We start from the raw sequence: 20,352 nt of genomic DNA on the forward strand, positions 1-20,352 counted from the left end.
TAATTTAATTTAATTTAATTATGAGAATAATATAACTTTGACACAGAAATGGCACCAAACTATTAGAAAACTATGAAACACGGCCACTAAAACTGAACACCACAAACACCAAGGAAATCATACTACACATCGACTGATCCATTGGGATGGTGAAATGTTTAGGCACCTTATGTAGTTTACTGTACTGACTGCCTTGCAATTTGTAAATATATATTATAAATATCGACTTTTAATACAGTTAGTATTGTATAGATTTTGAAATGAGCAGTGTACTAACCATTATCTATCTGTCTATCTGTCTACATATCCATTCATCTATCTTACTCTAAATTGGATAAGAAACTAATTAGACAATAGATATCAGTATTTAAAAAATAATAATACAGGGTCACATTATAAAAAAGTGACGTGTGGCATTCAACAAGGTTCTGTATTGGGACCTAAGTTATTTATACTTTATCTTGATATCTTTATGATATCTGTACAGTATTTAATAAATTGAAATGTATAATATTTGCGGATGACACAACCTTATATTGCACAGGACCAGACATTAAAGAACTGTTGAAAAGGAGATGATCAGGTTAAAAGAGTGGCTTGATATTAATAAGTTATCATTAAATGAAAATAAAAATAAATGTATAGTGTTTGGTGGGACTCGGACTAATTGTGACGTTCAGTTAATCCTAAATGGAGTAATCCTAGATGATAAATTCAGTTGGAAGCCACATATAGAATATATAAAATATAAATTATCTAAAACTATTGGTATGATTTATAAAACAAGCGACTTTCTGAACAAGAAAAGTTTGTGCATATTGTATTTCTCACTTATTATGCCATATATGACATATTGTGTTGAGGTTTAGGGAAATGCACATAGATCACATATAGACCCTCATTAAACTTCTGAAAAGAATTATTAGAATAATAAATAAAGCGTCCTATCGAGAAAACACTAATAAACGATTCATGGACTCTTGTACCTTAAAATTCATAGATATTGTATATTTAAAAATGAAGAATAAAAGTCTTCCCACAGCTGTTAAGTTTTGTTTTTTTAATAAAGAAAAAACAATCATAATGTAAGAGGATTGTGTGTATTTGAAAGATGTTAAATATGGATGCGTTTCCTTTCTGGGAGTCATTGTCTGGAATGGACTTAGTGACGACTTAAAATTGTGTAAATCTCTGTTGTGCTTCAAAAAAACTTTAAAAGGTAAAATAATTAATGGTTACAATGAAAAATGACTGCTGTTACTTTTGTTTTACTTTTTCTCTTGTATTAGTTTTGTTGTGTTTTATATGTTTGTTTGTTTTTCTTTCTCTCTTATTACTTCTGTTATGTTTACTTTTTTCAGGTTTTTTTTTTCTCTTGTATCACTGGTGTCCTTGGGAACTTTATGGGTTTTTAAGGGATAAGCAAAAATAAGCCTTGGCTTCTGCCTACACCCAAAAATTCAACTTTTGCACTGAAACCCTTAATCTATCTCTCTAACTGTCTGTCTGTCTGTCTATCTATCTATCTATCTATCTATCTATCTATCTATCTATCTATCTATCTATCTATCGATCGATCTATCGATCGATCGATCGATCTATCTATCTATCTATCTATCTGCACGATGATACACTTTCAATGTAAACATTAAAAAAAAAGGGGGGTTTCTGATATAAATTAATCAAATGCAGACTTTACAAAATTGCCAGATTACTGAGAGTAAGTGTGAGGAAGCATGTACATTGTACCAGTTCAATAAACACAGTAAACACATGTTTTTCTCCTTTTTCATCAAGCACACATGAACTGTGATCTGGTGTGATCCATCATTGAGCATTTCTAGATATTTTGTCAGTTCCTTTGAGATTATTGATCTAATGACCAAAACTGCCTTTAATGTCACTGATTACATAATATGCGATTGGTATATCCAGATTACAAAACACATCAGCCACAGTTTTGGCTGGGGCATTTCAAAAATCCCAAAAGCTATTATTTTTCTGTCCGCAGCTCAGAGATTATCCAATTATATGTGATAGAGCTGTCCAGTTTCCAGGGAAACATCCTTGTTACTGATCCTATGAGACGAGACGAGGACACACGGCTGAGAGGGGAGTCTGGCATGCTAGGTGAACAGTAACTATTGGATAGAGAAATCCCTCCAGTATTGTAGCTTAGTGCGTCAGATAACCTCTAAGAATAGCATACCACCCACCCATCTGTGCTGCCAGATCTTTAAAACTCTGAAACTATGAAAACTTTACGTTCTTGCACCGGAATAATCAGCATTTCAAAATGTTTAATTATCACACCTGGATGATTATTTATATTTTCTTAGTACTTTACAGTAAAAATCTAATTTAAAATACAATTCATGGTGACATTCAGGGTGAAATGAAATGGAGGAGTGAGATGCAGCTTTTTAACTGGTCACATCGTTCGTCACTGATCTTCTGTTTGTCTAATGTTTAACCACCTCCTGGGAAAAGGATGATCGCATGACTTTGTGTGTAATTTTTTTATTGCGTTTACGGCCTATGAATGCTTACAGTGCAAACAAATGACCGGGTTAAAGATAGCAGCCATACAGACTTTGTCCAGTTTGATTTGTCATCGCACAGCAGTGAAAGAACATGTCAGGGTCTGATCAACATGTAACTCATCGATACTGAGTGAACCACCAGCTTCTTAAAGCTTACATTTCCTCTGTCAACACAATTAAAAGTATCATGAAAGGGGCTTGTGTGCAAATGGAGCTGAGCCAGTGTCAGCGCTTGTTGTCGAGGCATGTAGGCGTCTGTTTCATCATCACTGTGCTCACAATTACACCGAAGCAGGGATCTCTCCCTCTCTGTCTGCCTCTCTGCTGTTCTCATGCACTCATCATTTTCTCCTTCCCTCTACCTCCCTTTGCCTCGCTCTTACTTCTCTCTCTCTCTCTCTCTCTCTCTCTCTCTCTCTCTCTATCTCTCTCTCTCTCAGGCGTACTCTGCCTGGTTCCTCCCCTGGGTTGCAGCACCGACGCAGGTTGTCGTCATAGCGGTCTAATTTTACTGCTGTTGATGCTGATGTTAAAAGAAGCAATAGGCACCTGCTATTTCTGCCGTTACCCCATCTCCCGCGGTCTGGCAAAGAGGTATTAATAGACTGAGTTGTTAGGTGCTGCATGGCTGCACATATTAGCTTCATTTGAGGGGAAAAAAGGTTCCTATACTCAGAATTAAAAGTGTTATGCAACAGAACCATTGTGAGCAAAAGAAGAACACTGGTTCAAGATTGTGCTCTTCAAGAATCGTCCAACGAAATAGCCTTTGATACTAAATATGTCAGTCTTTCGATATCAACCTTTGGACTGGGGTAAAGGTGTGGGAGGAGAGTGCTTCTATCTCATGTTGTGTTGCACAAAAAGGGTGTGACCACGCTGGAAGGGCTCAGACGTCAGAGGTAGTTAGTTATTGCAGGGTGGTAGTCTTCCACTGAACAAGATCCACACACACGGGACGCATTTCCTGTGTAAAAATCCATTAAGCAACCGAGCATCTGGTGATCCTATACATGGTGAAATATTGATAAAAGGCTAAATGAGCAATAGAGGTGAGAGGATTATGTGAATAATGTAGGAGGAGGGTGACGCTTTCATTGCACCCTGTGGGGCTATTGGAAGTTTGTAAAGTGGAAACATGTCTTTACAGAACTAACAATGAAGGACAGGTTGAGTTCTAATAAACTCAACAAAAATCACATTATAATCACATATCCATTTGGAAAATAGAGACAAGATAAACCCGGAACATATCCATATAGTCACCCGATTTAATCCAAAAGATGATTTCCTGGACAATTTGCAAACTCGATTTTTAGATCACCGCCTCCCAAACGAGGTATTTACATGTGACCTTTTCAACTGTCTCCAGTAGGACATAGAGCATCAATGGCAAAGCTGTCAAATACATGTTAGTTCAGGGGACAACAGGAATTTTGTCTGTGATTGTTTTGCAGAGCGTCTAAGGCCATTGTAATTATTCTGAATCTTCTACATCAGCTTATAGGGGTTATGATTATCAGAAATACACATGCAACATCCATTCAGTGGTGACAGGATGGTAACAAAAAGGATAAGTTACTAAAAACTTGTACACTGATCCCTGAATATATGAAGTCACTCATACTCGGCAAAGAGAAGCTGTAGCTGCGGTGTTGATAAAGATTTACCTGAGATGTGGGGACATTTACTGGTGACCCGAGTGCTGAGAGCCAACAGGGACGGGATCCAACCTCAACGTGGATGAAGTGGATATAGAAAGTAGATGATAGTAATGCCCATGTGACAACTGGAAGGAACGGAAAAGAGTTTGGTCCATGATTTTATTGGAATTGTTTGATTTTTCCAGTAGTTTCAGACATCCATCCATCATCTATAGTAGGGGTGTTTAGTTCAGAGGCCTACAGCCCAGTTTCATCTCGAGTGAGCTGGACTGGTAAAATAGTGCCATAATAAGCTTTGACTTGAAACTTTAAACTTCTTCTTAGTTGTGGCAGAGTATACATGATAAAAATATTTAGATCTTCACAAAAAAAAGTCGAACAATTACTACCAAAAATTGACAACAATCTCAACATAAAGCCAGTTGTAATGAAACCTTCGAGTGGAAAATACTGTGAAATGTTCAACAATGCTCTCCTATACTTGTTACATTGTGGTTGGAGCCTCTTGCGGGGTGGTTTTGAACCACAGGCCTTATGTTTGACATCCCTGATCAAGAACATTCTTAACAATTTGTGCGGTGTGGACGATTAGTTATGAGTGAATCCTTTCTCATTTATGTGCGTCTATGTTTATCATTCCTGAGGATTCGTTTCGTGGTCTGGCATTCTAACTCAGATGCGTGCTGTGAGGAAGATAAAAAAATGGGTCGAATCTAAATCCTCCAGAGAAACAGAACAAGTTAAACCTGAGTGTAAAGTCGTGACTGAAACGGATCCTCAGACGATTCTCTTGCATAACTGTCGCAGCTGCCCGGCACTCGGTGAACAGGATCGCTTCAAAAACAGGTTTTTCTTATTTCTAAATAATGAATAGAGCAGCAGTAAAGAAAAAAATCACGGGACGAAGATCTACTGCTTTAGCGGAAAACCAAAAGTGTGTGATCGTGCTGCGCGTCTGTTTGCTGCCGGCAGGCAGAAACAGCAGCGAGCCCTTGTCGCGTTCCAAATATGGGCACGGAAGTGAAACGTCATCGCGTAAGGTTTGCAAAAAAAAAAAAAAGGAAAGAACGCACTGACGTAGGAGCCCTGACGTATGGTTAACCTTGGCAACAGGCGGAACAATAAATAGAGCTCGTGAAGGTGCAGGAAAAATACTGCTATATGTTGATATGCAAGATAAATTTAGATTTTTTTTTTTTTTTAATCATCTATGAAGATTTGATCATGTTCTGGTTAAACACCTAGGAATATGTGTGGATATGTCAAGAGGAGAAGCAGAAACCATAACAGACAGGTGGTTGAATTTAAATATCAATATCTTTTATTTACATAGCATACGTCTTTTAGAAAAATAAATTGAAATCTCATAAATTAAAACCACTATTGTTTTCACAGAAAACTTCATACTGGACCACTCAGACCATGGTTAAGACAAAAGCACATCAGTTATTAAGGGTTTCACAAACATTTCACAATAACTCTCACATTCCATTAACCAGAAAAGAAACTAGATAAATAAGGACTATTGCTCTGAACACATATTAATATACAACTGGTCTTGTCATCTAGCACCATAAAGATCTTAAAGGAACTCATAATACGACTAAGGTGGTATTAATTGAAACATGCTTTTTAACTTGCTACATTGGTGTAATAGGCAAGTATATATAAAGGCAAATGAAACCATATATAATTTGCGTCTCGGTACAAGTCCTTTCCATAGCCCTGTGATCTGCACATCTTTCTTGTACATGACGAAAATGTGCGTAATAAGGAAGATTTATTGTTTTTTTGGCAGAGACTTCAGAGGGCAAGCAGTGTTGGTGAGCTGAGAGAATCGGACGACTGGTCATTGCTGCTGCTTTCTCTCCTGTGGGCAACGCCGCATGTGGGAAAGGTGTCTGCCTCTGGGAAGGTAAAGACGAATGAAGACGTGTAGGTCGTGCAGGCTGGGGTGCAGGTCACCACTGGCGTGCACAGGGGCTCAAAGTCATTGGTGCCAGCAGTGGCGTGAAGGGGTTCCCAGTCCTGGCTGGCGTAGAGGGAGCTGGACAGGTCGACCTCAGGCACTGACCGCGCCGTCTCCATCTCCGTCTTTGTCAGCAGATCCAGAGACTCCTCCAGGACGGAGGCCTCCAGGTCGGACATCTTGACTGTGCTGCCAGAGACGGTGGCGGTGGCGAGGATGGGGGCGGCGCTGGAGAAGATGGAATTGGAGGTTGAGGTGAAGGCTGGCTGGCTGGAGGTGACTGTCGAGGTCTCCGGGAAGGTGGTCTGTGTCTTGGAAGTGGAGAGGCAGGGGTGGGCAGGAGAAATTGAGACCACGGGGAAGTCCATGTCCAGCTCAGAAGGGATCTTGCAGATGGGCTGGTGAGCAGCCAGAATAAACTCAAGCCTTTCCTTCTCCTTCAGCAGATTGGCAATATCAGTCTGCAGGCTGGACTTCTCATCCTCCAGCTGATCAGTTTCCTGAGAGGGAAAGAGAAAGAGAAGGGGGTGCATTAGTTGAACTGTTGGATAACACTGCTATTAGCCCTGGCAGTAAATACTTTGATGAGTGATTGTAAAATCTGGTCAGATACTTACAGCTTGGAGAGTGTCTGTAAGCTCACGCCTCCTGTTGCGGCATTTAGCGGCCGCCTGCTTGTTTCTCTCTCTGCGGACTCTTTTCTTCTCTTCTTCTTCAGGATTAATCTGCATGGAAACAAAAAGATAAGAGAAGTTAAAACTCCAGCTCTGTGATACGTTATCAAATAGAAATCACAACTCCTTACATAACCCTTGCGGTACATGATCAAATGATAATTACCTGATCCATCCTGCCTCTCTTTGTAGCCCGGGATGCTGCAGGCCTCATGGCTGGTCTGGAGTAGGCAGCGTTGAGGTTAGAGCTGTATGGGTGAGCTCTGTGAGAAGGGGCCACCGAGGAGATCAAAGGCTGCACCATCCACTGCAGATCCGGGCTTTTTGAGATGGCCGTGACAGTTGGGATGAAGGAGGCACTTACTGCTGTCAGGTCGGTAAAATCCTGGAGGAGAAAATGTAAAGCAGAGTCGGTCAGGACGGCTGGAACACTTTGAGGAGGGGTTGCAGTTTTGCAAGATCTTTATGAATGAAGCAGGGAGCCTATAAAAAGCTGGACGGTTTAAAAATATCCTTCTGATGTCAACTGTGACGTTACACTCTCTCTCTCTGGAGTTTCCAGGTGGATGAATGAAGCTCGCCTTGCACTGTGTGCAGCTCAGGTCAAGCATGGACTATTTCTATATCTCATTCATTCTGTATTTACGATTTATGTAATATTATTTAGTGAATGTTCTGCATCATCTCAACAAAGTTCTTCTTTGCATGTATAAGAGAGCTACTAATCTGATATAATAAAGGTTTAATAAGTGAACAGAACATACCTGAGATTGGGGAGATCCCATGCTGGAGTAAGAATCCGCTGGGGATGGATAGTAGCCGAGGTTGTCAGCCGGCGGAGAGGCTGTGCTGCAGCGGGAGGAAGAGTCGCACTCCGCGTTGAATGTAGTGAACATCATGGTTCCCAGAAAATAAAAGTAGGGAGAGCCAAAGAAAAAGTCTACTGAGAAGAAATGTAAACTTCAGGCGAGGAAATCCCTTTCAGTGGGTCTGCAAGAAAGTCTGTCCCAGTTTCTGTTCCGTGTTGTTGCTGATCTGCTACTGAAAGTTAGAACTGCCAACCCTGAGAAGTGGCACGTCTTTTATAGACCTGGATGACGTGGAAAAGAAAAGGGGGAGTGCCTCGGTGGACAAATACTCAAAAACACTCACATAACAACGCCAAATAACTCTCAAATACGGATTTTTCTTTATTTAAATACACCGAAAGGTGAACTGACAACGCACGTTCACACTATTTAACGTCAAAGCGTCACATTTTAAAAACTGTTTAATACTAAACTCACCCTCTGTGAATGGAATATTCCAGAACGGCATCCCCGAGACGTAATTATCCAAATATGGTGTATCCTGTAAGGGGGGCGGGGCCTTGCTGGGAAACTGAGATTGGCCGACAGTGACATGACGTTATGTGAAACAACAAACAAACCAGGCTGCTGTGAGCTGAGGCGGTGGGATAATGGTCACAGAAAGTGCGTACCACACACCAAAGTAAGACAAAGTTACTATTTCAACTGTTCTATAGACTCAAAGTGAGCACGAGCTTGTCAAACATCTACATTGACATAACTTCTGTGTGGAGCAACACTACAAATTAATTCTATTCTATTCTATTCTATTCTATTCTATTCTATTCTATTCATTAACCTGCGGTTACAGGATTTATGTGAAACTACACAACCATAGTCCTGTTCATTAAAACATATATTTTAATGCTGTTATACAAACACATATGTTATTTTATTTCTACCCTAACATGTTTTCATTCTGTTTAATAACCAGCATTAGTTGCCACGACATTCTATAACTCCCCTGCATTTAGTGTTTTACTATGTTTTTAGTTTTTTCATCTTTTTGCGTTGTGTGTAATATTTGACATTATTTATTGAATTTAGGGTTCTGGCTAGGGTCAGTCTTTCATATTAACATCTCCATTTCCATTGTATTTTTTCTTTGTGTTCTATTATGTGTGGAGCAACTCTTCAAAATAATTTACCTCTAGGATTAATGAATTCTATTCTATTCTATTCTATTCCATTCTATTCTATTCTATTCTATTCTATTCTAGCAAGAGAATGGCGAATATTCCTAATATAGACACATAAAAACTTAAACAACTACCAAAACTCATCAAAGCTGCATAAATACCTGGCAGAGCACAGTGTGTTTCACACCTTCGGGCAAAGCTTGTACTTTGTGTACGCAATCCAAACATGGGCGTGTACTGGAGCAAGGAGGACTACCTGTTCCCCAGGAGTAATTTTCCACAACAGCAGTTTGCTTTAGGAACGCCCATCTAATTCTAACAGGTCTTTCCCTGTGATTTGCGGCAAAGGGAATCCTCTAGCCCCTCAAGTAATGTGGTTAGATTCATCTATAAATGCATTGTTGTTGACACTGAACCAAGACCAACAACAGTTCATATTGTTTTTGAATTCATGGTTAAGATGAATTTCTCTGCTTTCTCCCATGAAATAATCAAAATTTGATTTGTTTCTACAGTCAGAAGACATGCTTTAGAGGCTGAATCAGCTGCAGTTGGGGTATGAGTTTGTGTTGGAGCTGTCAAGGGTGTATGCATCTGGGATTGCCTCCAGCCTTTAAGTGGGATAAAGTGATATGGCAGTTGATTAAAAAGCATGTGCAACACTAGAATAAGAGGCATCAGCAATATTTAGCAGATCGTTCTATTAAAGATGTTTAACATGATATAAGACACACTCCATGCGCAGGTAAAGAAGTATAATAAAATGCATAACAAAACAATATCAAATAGACAAATGTATTATAATCGTCTGCGTCCCACCATCCGTTATGTTAAAAGGCGTTAATAATCGTGTTAGTGTGTTAAAGTTCGCCCTTTCAAGTTAAAGCACCCGTGTGCTCTTTCCCGCGCTCGTATTTTGTTGAACATTCCTCGTCGTCATAGCAACACCCAGCCCCTTCACGGCAGTGACGTCTTTATTTTGCATAGCAACAAAGATCGCTTAGGTTGCGAACGATGCGCCACTAAAACAAAGAAAAGAAAATCTCGTCGTAGTCTCGTCGTAGGTCCTGCGTCATCTGCGGTTCCGGGAAACCGCGTCAGAGTGAGACGTCTGTACATCCCGAGCCTCTCTGGAGCGTCCTGCCTCCGTGTGTCTGCGGAGCAGCGGAACGAAACAAGACAACAAACAACCGTCTACTGGTGGATTGTTTGACTGCTTGGCAAGAGCAACAGCTTCCAATCAACCATGCTGACACAGTGTGTTTTGTTGGACTTTGTTGCTTTCTTTTTAGTTTATCTTTGGAAGTGAGAGTGTAAGAAGAGCTCGCGTGGGAGGTTTTGTTTGATAGAGAAACGATGATGAAATACAAAGTCACTAAATGGTTGTGGATGATTTTACTGCCACACGCATCTAAACTTTTCGAGTTTGTACATATTGGGTTAAATCCTAGAGGAAGTCGTTTCAATTGCTATAGTTTTCGTCAAGTGGATCTAAAAATAAACTCCGTCTGTCTGCGTTAGATCACGCTCAACTTGCTTCTATTAAAGCAAAGCCTTTTCAGAGCTGGGTGACGTTACCTCTGACCTTTGAACCCTTCTGTCCCGGGTCGCCGGGCTGAATAGGCTGAAACAGACCGCCGAGTGATCTGCCGGTAAATGGGCCGGGAGGGGGGCTGTGACTGCCGGGAAGCAGCCGGGAGCGCAGCCCCATCCGACAGGGAGAGAGAGAGAGAGAGAGAGAGGTCCCCCTCTATTCAACATCTATATCTCTCCTTTCAATGGACGTGTGAAGTCATCCGATCCCTAAAAATAGCTCTGTACCAAGCATATACAATCCATTTTCCCATAGGTGCAATTATAGTTTGCGGGAATTTCGCTCACGTGTCAATAAATTACCGCAACTGAAATTACTTTACTCACTCGTTAAGCCACTTTCCTTCAAAAGGATAACGACAGATTGTACGTGTCTGCACGTAATAAGTCGTTATTTCACTACAGACGGTGGGTCAAGTGATGGTATTCCCTCCTCCGTGTTGTTAAATTAGGGGCCTCGGCATGTGCGGTTTTAATGCGCAGTTAATGACGCTGTTATCAGCCACAGATTAGTCTTTTTTAGCGCGTGTTTCACTTTTCTTTTGTGGTTGGTGGTTGAGTGGGCCACATACAGCTGAGCGTCCGTCCGCGCGCCCGTCGTGAGCCAGAGAGCCCCTGCTCTACCCGGAAGCGCCATATATGGTCTGACCGGTCCGTTCAGCGATTGGCTGCATGCGGCACCACAGCGACGGTTCTGTTGCTGGAGCTCCTATTCATATGCAGAGACAGGTGAAAAAAAACACTGATATATATTTTATATATAGACGGCACTTCATTAGCAGATTATAAATAATCACCAGTGTGTTTCAATCTCTGCAGCAATTAAGTCAGGCTAGATTTCTCAATATTTGACACAAATACAAGTTAAGGGCAATAACCTATTGCTCTAATGTGGGAGGTTTGGAGAGGACACAGAGTCCAAAAAACATTATAGTCGGTGTTGTAACACTTTACTCACGTTTAGCTATTAGATTGTATTCCCATATAAAAAAGTGCGTTTTTTTCTTTTTTTGTTATTTTCAATACAATAATACAAAAACATCCAATTTAAGAACATATGAGGACAGAACGGGAACATAATGTATATGCTGCAGCTGCTGCATATATGAAGTGACGTACTTCATTCATGGCGACGTGCACCTTCTTGCAGGCAGGGGTGTCACTCTTTATATATTCTCTATTTTCTTTATATATGAAACAATATAAGACTGGCAAATGCTTCCACTCGGCTGTAATTCAGACATTTTGTCCAACGAAATGTTTTACTGTAAAAGTGAATCAATATCTCCCCTTTTTTTGCTTCTTCTCCCTCCGTGAAATGGTTCAGTCTCGCCACACAGATTTCATTCATAAAATTCCAGCTCACTATAAAAGGCGGGCCTCTCCACTATCTGCACAGTGACCATTTATGAACCTGGCAAATGGAATATAAGTAAGCAGTTGAGGCATCCGTGTTCTGTCCTGTCAAGAGAGACTCAGTCTTTTCTTTTTTTTTTTTTTTAATGCTATTTTAGATGAAAACATGCATCCAGACTCCAACACTGACTCCGACTCATCCTCCAGCTGTAGCACAGCATCGCCTGGCGGGGACACCCCTGGGTGCGAACAACATCCTTCTGACTCGCTTTCATCGTCAATGGACAGCGTCAAGGTACAAGCGGATCTGATCCTCCTGGAAATAACCACCATTCGAAATCTTGCACGATAATTGATGCACAAGTTGAATATTTTAAAAAAAAATGTAAAAAATCCATGATTTCGAGTTGATATAATTGGAAAACATAATGTATGGTACATGATGTTCACAGGGTGTATGTTCAGAGATTCTGCAAAGACAGGGGTGAAAATAAAAATATGTTTGCGATCTTTTATTTAATATTTGTATTTGATATGATTTTCTTTTTTTAATAACCGTAATTGGTGCAACGTTTGAGCACAAAGGTCACCCCTGAACGTGTTTTCTCATTTATCAGATGTGAACCAGCTGTTTTTGACATGCCTGCATCTGCATGCTTGTTCTTTTTTTCTCCAGGATGCCGAACCCAGTGAGACATCCTCCTTTGTTCCGACTGTGACTACAATCTCCACATCGCCGGAGCTGAGGTGGATGGTGCAGCCGGCAGTCATCACCACAACTGTCTCCACGTCGTCGGCTCGCGCAAAGACCAAAACTCACGGCGCGAGCCAGGCGTCCTCCCCGGCAGGTGCGAACAAGTTGAAGCCCTGCAGCAGGAAAAGGCAAAATGAGCAGGTTGGTGCGAGGAAACAGGGTGGGAGGGGGGAACGGTGGTGGGGGGGACTGTGGTGGGGGGGACTGTGATATTTAGTGTTGGGCATTTAATTAACATTTTTGATTAATGCAAGTTGTTTGTGCGTTTTCTCAATCAATTGTTGCCTTCTCTGATCTTCCATCTCTCTCTCTCTCTCTCTCTCTCTCTCTCTCTCTCTCTCTCTCTCACACACACACACACACACACACACACGCACACGCACACGCACGCACACACGCACACACACCCACGCGTGCGTGCGTAAACTGGTTATCGCGATATTTTAGTCAGACACGCGAGAGGGCACAATTAACACTTTCTCTGTTAAAACTATAATATATCGTGGCTCGTGGTGAAAGTCTCAGACAGAAAACAACATTTAGTGCCACTGGATTATGTTTGGGATTTTTTTTTGTATTTGGAGCAAGGAGCACCGCAATGGCACTGGTGGCATAGGAAATTGCATAAAATGCGCGTTCACGTGATTGTCTGGAGCGTGCCAGTGGTGCAGCATTTTAACGCCAGAGCTCAGGATGCTCTGATCGGTATTCCCAGCATACATGGGAAAGATTCTTCTTTTTCCTTTATGTGAAATGGTGTTAAAGAGGCAACAGCCGTTCCGACAGAACGTGGTAAGATGCGCTTTTAAATCGGCGACTTCTGACTGATTTCAGCCTTCCAAAGAAGAGGAGGAAAGGAGGAGGATCAGGAGGGAGAGGAACAAAATTGCTGCCGCCAAGTGTCGTAACAGAAGAAGGGAGCTGATAGATACCCTTCAAGCTGTAAGTATGGTGTCTTTTGAAATCATGTAGAGAGCACTGACATTGGACGTGCAGCATCCAAGTACATAACATGACATGTCATTAAAGATCAGAGGAGCTAAGCAGGGATGACTGTAAATCACCATGGGCAAAGGCTTCTTTTTTTTTTATCTTCTTCCTTTCCCTCATTCTGTCCCTCTTTGCTTCAGGAAACAGATACGCTGGAGGACGAGAAGTCGACTCTCCAGACGGAGATTGCTGACCTGCTGAAGGAGAAAGAGCGACTGGAGCATGTCTTGGCTTCACACAAACCGTCCTGCAAACTCCCTGCAAACGATGATGACATGGAGGAGGCGAACACAGATGATGTTGACACAATGCTGCAGGATCCTCCAGCCTCCCCACAGCTGCTGTCCATCTTAGAGAATGGAAAAATCCCAGAAGGCACCGCCGCAGTTGGCGATACCCCTGTCGGTCAAGACATGGACATTGTCCCTTGCAACCCTGCGGTCGCCATCTTGGGGAACTCAAACATCCTTCTATGTTCGAGCGCAGAAGAAGAAGAAGAAGAAGCCCTGGAGGACCTAAAAGGAGACGACCTGGACGACTTGGTTCCCAGTCTGGAGATGGCCCTGACGTCTGAGGCGGCTGTGTCGGTCCCCGACATCGACCTGAGCGGCCCATTTTGTCTCTCAGACTGGGAAACCCTGTACAAGTCTGTGGCAAACGACCTTGAATCTCTGAGCACACCTGTCATGTCTTCCAGTCCCACTTGTAGCAATTACCGCACAATGTTTTCCTTTAATCACGCCGAGATTGATTCCTTGGCTGAGAGCTGCGAGAGCCTTAAAGGCAGCCTCAGCGCATCTGAGTTAATGAAAGATAGTCTGAACTCTCCAACACTTTTGGCCTTGTGAATGCAAAGATGTTATGCAACAACACTGTATTTGTACTCTAACCAGCCAGCAAGCTATAGTCTCTCTCAAATAATCTTTTGTAGTGTGAGTTTTTGATGTCGTGTCGACCTAAACATCAAAGCTTGTGTAGATGACATGTTTACTGTGACCGTGACAGGGTTGAATTCTTCCATTCTGTTCATGCAATTGTCTGAGATGAGATGTTGTGCTGGTATTGAAATGCATGCAAATACAAGTCATCTGTAGTTCAGTCAGAACTGATATCTTTGTGTTAAAAAAAAACAACAAAAAAAACAAAAACGAGTCCACTCGTGATGTGAAGTTAAATCATCTTGAGTAGCCAAATCTGTGTTTAATTGTTGTTGTAACAAGTGAAAATAGAGGGTTACTACTGTGTAGCGTGTAACATCTTGCTGTGAGGTGACTCCTGACTTGACGTTTTCTTTTTTCCATGAAAAAAAAAAAAAAGCTCATACCATGTATTTTATCAAGATGTATTTTACGATATAGTTTATTTTTATACTTATGAAAGTATCCAGATGCAAAAAATAAATATTGAATAATGCTGGAAATAAAATAAGACAACCACAAATACATTCTTGGCATCATTTGGTCTCCAATTTTCATCCATATACAATATGTCCCATTGCAAAGTTCATGTAATATGAGGCCACGAGTATCAATTCTCTCTGAAGATATGACTAATGAAAGACTTTCACTTTCACACAAGAAAAACAAATTCAATCACTTTTGGAAGCAAGTTTGCAAGAAAAGAATCTGTAGCAAGACTGAATGTTCCAGATCAGTTGACAGGCAGACAGACAATGCAGACACTTAGTTCACACAGTTACAATCGCAAAAAACAAAAAAAATTATTAATACAGTAAAAATAAAATAGGAAATTCCGCCATCACTTTTCCAGAATATCGGATAAGGTGAGACAGAATAGAATAGAATAGAATAGAATAGAAACTCTGAAAGCAATGTTAACACGGTGTTAAGAGCAGTGAAAAGTGGTCACAGCCTTCTCTGTAGCTTCAATAAATACATACATATAAAGATATATACAGATATATAATTCAAGTAAATCACCCAATTATTGTTTTACTCGCATTATCACGAAGTCAAAAATGCCAAAAGGCATGCATGTGGCCTAAAAGTGGAGCAATAGAATCCATAAAACTACATAAAAGGAGGGTGAAGCCTTCAAGTTTGAAGCGCCAGAATCTTATTTCCAGCCTGTAAAGATGTCAGCGGCTCTATTTTTGGCTGAATTACATAAAGCACCGCGTTCGGGGACTGGATCGCGTATAAAACGAGTGGGAAGCAGGTTAATTATTTATTCATAGCGCGTGCTCCGCTGCACTATTGTCACGGTCAAGGGAATCCGATTCCACAGCAGCACAGTGCGTGCTGTGCGTGACGTCGGCACGCCATCGCTCTGACGGCCCGTTTCCGGTCTGACCAAATTTGGCGGGCGGCGGTGTGCAGTTGTTTTGCTCCCATGGCAACGGGTGTCGTGAAGAGAAAAAGAAGAAAAGAGAGAGAGAGAGAGAGAGAGAGAGAGAGCGCGAGAGTAAACACTCTAATCCTTCTCATCAGTTACACAGCGGGGGTCACGTGCATGATGATAATTGGTCTTGGAAGTAATTTAACAGTTGCCAAAAGTGTTTCTCGGAAAAGCAAAACGAGGGCAATAAAGATGGCTGCAACCCGTTTGGAAATGTTTGTAACACCACAAGAATCACTTAATCTAATAACATGAAGGGCTTTGTATGACTTTCCACCTCGCAGAGATTCCCAATGTTTCACACAGCGTAGGACATGTACACTGTATTGTCATGGCGCAACGTGACGGAGCTGCAGTCCTTCCTTTCATCAGTAGGGGGAGATAAAGAGCAGTCACCAAACAGGGCTTCATATTGTGTAAAAGCAACACATGAAAGTTTAAACTTTTACGAATTCCATCCATTAATACTCTACAAAGCATGCAAATGTATGTATAAATGTATTAACAATAAACAATTTCTAAATATATTTCAAGACGTTGTCCACTTATCATCAGACATTCACTCCTAATGAGGAACTTTCATTTACCACTTTGTCCTATCAAGCATCAATTTTTGGCCCAAACTCTGGAACTTTCTGGACAAATCACTTGAAATGCTTCCTCCATTGGCTCTCTTTAACACTAAGTTATTTAATTATCTCTTGTCAAATAGTGTTTCACTGATTCTAAGATGACATGTTGTGACTATTTCCATTAAGTCCTTTGTTTGTTTTCTTGTTGTTCTTTGATCCTTTTTTACTCTTATTTTACTTACAGTAATGCTTATAGATGGGGAGGATTTCATATAAATCTTGGACTTCTTTCCTCTAGAGCAAAGGTTTTATTTCTTGCAACGCTGCATTGCTACTTAATTAATTCCATTTTTAAATCAAATGACATTAAGCCACATATGCAACAGTGACAGCTGTGAGCACAAACAATCCAAGTGACTTTATCACTCTGCATCGTACAAAGTGCAACAACTTCAAATACATTTTGGGAGTCACTTTATGAGTGCAGCTTGCTCAAAATGTTTTAGTAATGTCACACAATGATGATGATGATGATGATGATGATGGATGAACTATTGTGAGCCAGATGCTTCACAAGCCAATCCAAAGCCATCAAGACAGGCTCTATTATTGTTCAGGTAGAAGCTTAGACTGCGACATGCTGTGTTTAATACTGCCAGGCTAAATTAAACACCACATTTAATTATTTTAATTCCAGGCTCTTTGAGGTTAATGTTCAAAGTTAAAGTCTTGGGTGGATTGTTGTCCTCACTGCTATGGCACTTTTTTTTTTTTTTTTAAATATTCAACCACGTGTACGTGATGTCTTGATGTTTATCTATTTCTGAGGGATGATAGATGGGTCTGTCAGCACCTCTGATGTCTCCTGACTCACTTTCTGTTCACTCCGCTTGTTCCTCTAAAGTCTGCGTGTCCTCGAAGATAACGCCTCCCACCTCTATGAACAAGCCTTACACTTATATAACGATAATAATGATCGAATGGCATTGTTGAGTGGGACGAACACAAATGTTTGATTGGAAAAACAAGAAACATGATGATTATGGCTTTTTAACACACATATACTGTACATTTACACCTGTCACTGATTTAGCCTACGTATTTAATTCCATTTAATTCAATTTACTTCAATTTAAATATCATTATTTCTGTGTGGCGTCATTGTAAATAAAATTCCCCCTGGGATTAAAAAAATACTCAGATTTTGATATTAGCAGCTGATATGGACATTCTCACTTCCTGGGATGTGCTACTTTTACTAGAGCGTCAGTTTATGGAGAAATCTCGACAAGAAATCAAAGGAATCTGAATTACAAGATTTAGAAAAGTCATTAAAAGCAGCATCTTATTTAAGATAAAAAAGGAATGAAGTTTTATGGTGTTGTCATGGGAGAAAACTGATGTGAGTGAGAGCGGCTGTGCGGACCTCTCAGACTTCATCGTTTTGTTTGTAGTTTCTTTTTAATGTTTATTTTAAACTAACTGTTCGACATGAAGGGACAGATTACATAACTTTAATCTTCTTTCTGCTCCGTTTCATTCAGTTGTCTAGAAACTTTTGTTTTGAATTAAATTGTTTTTGTCAATGAATGAAAGAAAAACTAAACTAAAATGTCATACGTATTCCATTAGCTGCATATTAATAAAACAGCACAGGATATTATAGTATTATTTTGAATTCCTGAATTTTACAACTCTTCAAGAAAAACTACCTTTTACTTCAGTGATGTGGTCTTGCTCTTGTGTTCCAGGCGCTGGTGAAGTGTGTGGTATCACCGTGACGTAGCCTGTTTGGTATTATGAAGTGGAGGTTTGCACATGTTCATGGACTTAAAGGATGTACACACATCGGCAACCGCTCATGAGGCGCTGCCAGTTATTCTTTTGCTGAATCAAGTTATTTCGAGCTGATGAGGGCATGTCCCGACTGATCCCTTCTCCCATTACATACAGGAGGCAGCGCCTGTGAAGAGACATTTATCTTGATAATGACTGAAATGTCATGTTGACTTTACAGGATTTCCATCAATACCTCCACCAAACTGATCAGAAAGTATAGTGAAGAAATCAAATTACAATCTTATGTCATCTTGGGTATTTCGTTAGGGTTGAGATATGCTGAAAGCTGAAAAGTGGATTAAATCCACAATTAAATCGGTTATCAGCAGCGATGTTTCACATGAATCATTGAAAATCATTTCTATGAAAAAGGCCCACAGCCTATGGTTCCTAACCAGACATGGAAGTCAGGGGAAATTTCAATCCAACTTAACTGGCTGCTGGATGACTTGTTCAATTGATGCACTTATCACATAGTTAAACATAAACTTTACAACTGCAAATTCTTCACATTTTCCAGTACTTTGTTCAAGTCAGAGACATTTAACCAACAGATTTGTCCATTTTACACTGAATAAAAATCCTATTTCACCATTAAAATGTGATGGTTTTGCATAACTTTCTGCTACACTCAAAACAGTAATTTATGTTGAATTTAAGAACTATAAATGAGAACTGTTGACACTTTATTTTTGATTTTCGCTTAAATCATCTTAGTTCCTTTAGCAATGTTAGTTGTTTTATCTGTTTAAGTCGTTTTGGATATTGTATCTGTGTTATGTTTTCAAGCAGTTTGCTCTATATGATCTGCAGATTTGATCAATGCAGTGATTTAAGCCCCCCCACCCCCACTCCCATTGTTTTTGGCTGTTTTAGTCAGTTTATATCTTCTAACTCAGTTGTGTCAAAAGCCAAAATGAGCATCCAGCCCAAAATGCAACAGCTGGGAGACTTTCTTTTTTTTCACATTAAAAAGTTCCATTAAAATTGACTTTATGTTGAGATTGTAGTCATTTCTGGGGGAAATTGTAGAGTTCTTGCAAAAATATAGACATTTACATCACGTATGCTCTGTGCCACAACAGAGAAAAACTTTGAAATTTAAATTTAAAGGGCATTGTGCCACTATTCGACCTGTCCAGCAGATTCATGATGAAACTTTGACTGTGTGTGGCTCCTGAACTAAAATGTGTCTGACACCCCTGCTCTACCTGGCTACACTCTTTCAACAGTCTGTACCAATTCTTCTCCACCCGTGTTGAACAAGATGTAACTATTTGCATCCGCAGCTTTTGTTTCTTTGGAGTCATGGAGATTTCAGGATGCGATTACCTCCAGCTCCAGCAGTACGTGCAACATGTCTCACATTGCCTGCCTCGTAGTTGGATCTCATGTCTTGTTGCTTGCTCAACGTTTCCACCACTGTTATCTCACACACCTTCTGACCACACGGTTTCCTGCTTACTGTGATATTCCCAAGGAAGTGCTATATCTATAGCGATAAATCAGTGTCATGCACATTTGGGAGGGCGCAGTCATGCAAGCGATGCTGTGGGAAACACACCAAAGATGGTGTTGATACATGCATGAACTCATGATGCCATCCATGTTTTATACTATCCTGTTCAGGTAAGGTCGAGCCAACACCCTGGACAGATGGTCAGTCCATCACACGCACGCACGCACGCACGCACGCACGCACGCACGCACGCACGCACGCACGCACGCACGCACGCACGCACGCACGCACACACGCACACACACACACACACACACACTCACATCCATACCAATGGGCAATTTAGATACCATCTTGCGTCTTTGCTTTAATTCCTGCAGAGTCTCATTGTTAAAAAGAAACATTTCCATTTCCTCTTTTGTATAGTTAAAAAATGGGGAATATCGTTCTGTACTAACACAATATTTCCAAATCTGATGCCCTAAATGACAAATGCTCGACTTCTGTATTTTACTTGAATGGGTGCCTCTGGACATCTGGACATTGACAGACGTATTTAGATGTCTACAACCGTCTGGGACTATTGGGAAGGAA

General features: G+C 40.7%; 2 protein-coding genes across 3 annotated transcripts; one reads left to right on the forward strand and one right to left on the reverse strand.

Moving 5' to 3' along the window:
- Positions 1-5,415: 5,415 nt before the first annotated feature.
- On the reverse strand, positions 5,416-7,908 carry fosab (v-fos FBJ murine osteosarcoma viral oncogene homolog Ab). Its single transcript, XM_080490648.1, has 4 exons — positions 7,615-7,908; positions 7,017-7,235; positions 6,794-6,901; positions 5,416-6,676 (listed from the first exon to the last, which is right to left on the reverse strand). The coding sequence occupies exons 1-4, from the start codon at positions 7,747-7,749 to the stop codon at positions 6,011-6,013; spliced, it is 1,128 nt and encodes a 375-aa protein (XP_080346774.1). The 5' UTR covers positions 7,750-7,908; the 3' UTR covers positions 5,416-6,010.
- A 348-nt stretch (positions 7,909-8,256) lies between these two features.
- LOC308126836 (protein c-Fos-like) lies at positions 8,257-14,985 on the forward strand. Of its 2 annotated transcripts, none has more exons than XM_080491491.1 (5): positions 8,257-8,341; positions 11,994-12,081; positions 12,463-12,681; positions 13,375-13,482; positions 13,671-14,967. In XM_080491491.1, the coding sequence occupies exons 1-5, from the start codon at positions 8,310-8,312 to the stop codon at positions 14,376-14,378; spliced, it is 1,155 nt and encodes a 384-aa protein (XP_080347617.1). In that variant the 5' UTR covers positions 8,257-8,309; the 3' UTR covers positions 14,379-14,967. The 2 variants fall into 2 exon arrangements, with proteins under 2 accessions (XP_080347617.1, XP_080347618.1); XM_080491492.1 differs by having other exon boundaries at positions 8,260-8,341; positions 11,945-12,081; positions 13,671-14,985.
- Positions 14,986-20,352: the final 5,367 nt, after the last annotated feature.

The sequence above is a fragment of the Lipophrys pholis genome (genome assembly GCF_963383615.2).
Source record: "Lipophrys pholis genome assembly, chromosome: 21".
In the NCBI taxonomy this organism is placed as follows: Eukaryota; Metazoa; Chordata; class Actinopteri; order Blenniiformes; family Blenniidae; genus Lipophrys; species Lipophrys pholis.

Excerpts from the sequence above, each read along its gene's own strand:
- LOC308126836 (XM_080491492.1), top strand. The coding sequence starts at position 11,953 with ATGCATCCAGACTCCAACACTGACTCCGACTCATCCTCCAGCTGTAGC. Across the intron at positions 12,082-12,462 it reads CGTCAATGGACAGCGTCAAG|GATGCCGAACCCAGTGAGAC; the intron begins GTACAAGCGGAT and ends TTTTTTCTCCAG. Across the intron at positions 12,682-13,374 it reads GGAAAAGGCAAAATGAGCAG|CCTTCCAAAGAAGAGGAGGA; the intron begins GTTGGTGCGAGG and ends GACTGATTTCAG.
- fosab (XM_080490648.1), bottom strand. The coding sequence starts at position 7,749 with ATGATGTTCACTACATTCAACGCGGAGTGCGACTCTTCCTCCCGCTGC. Across the intron at positions 6,902-7,016 it reads AGAGAGGCAGGATGGATCAG|ATTAATCCTGAAGAAGAAGA; the intron begins GTAATTATCATT and ends GTTTCCATGCAG. Across the intron at positions 6,677-6,793 it reads TTACAGACACTCTCCAAGCT|GAAACTGATCAGCTGGAGGA; the intron begins GTAAGTATCTGA and ends TTTCCCTCTCAG.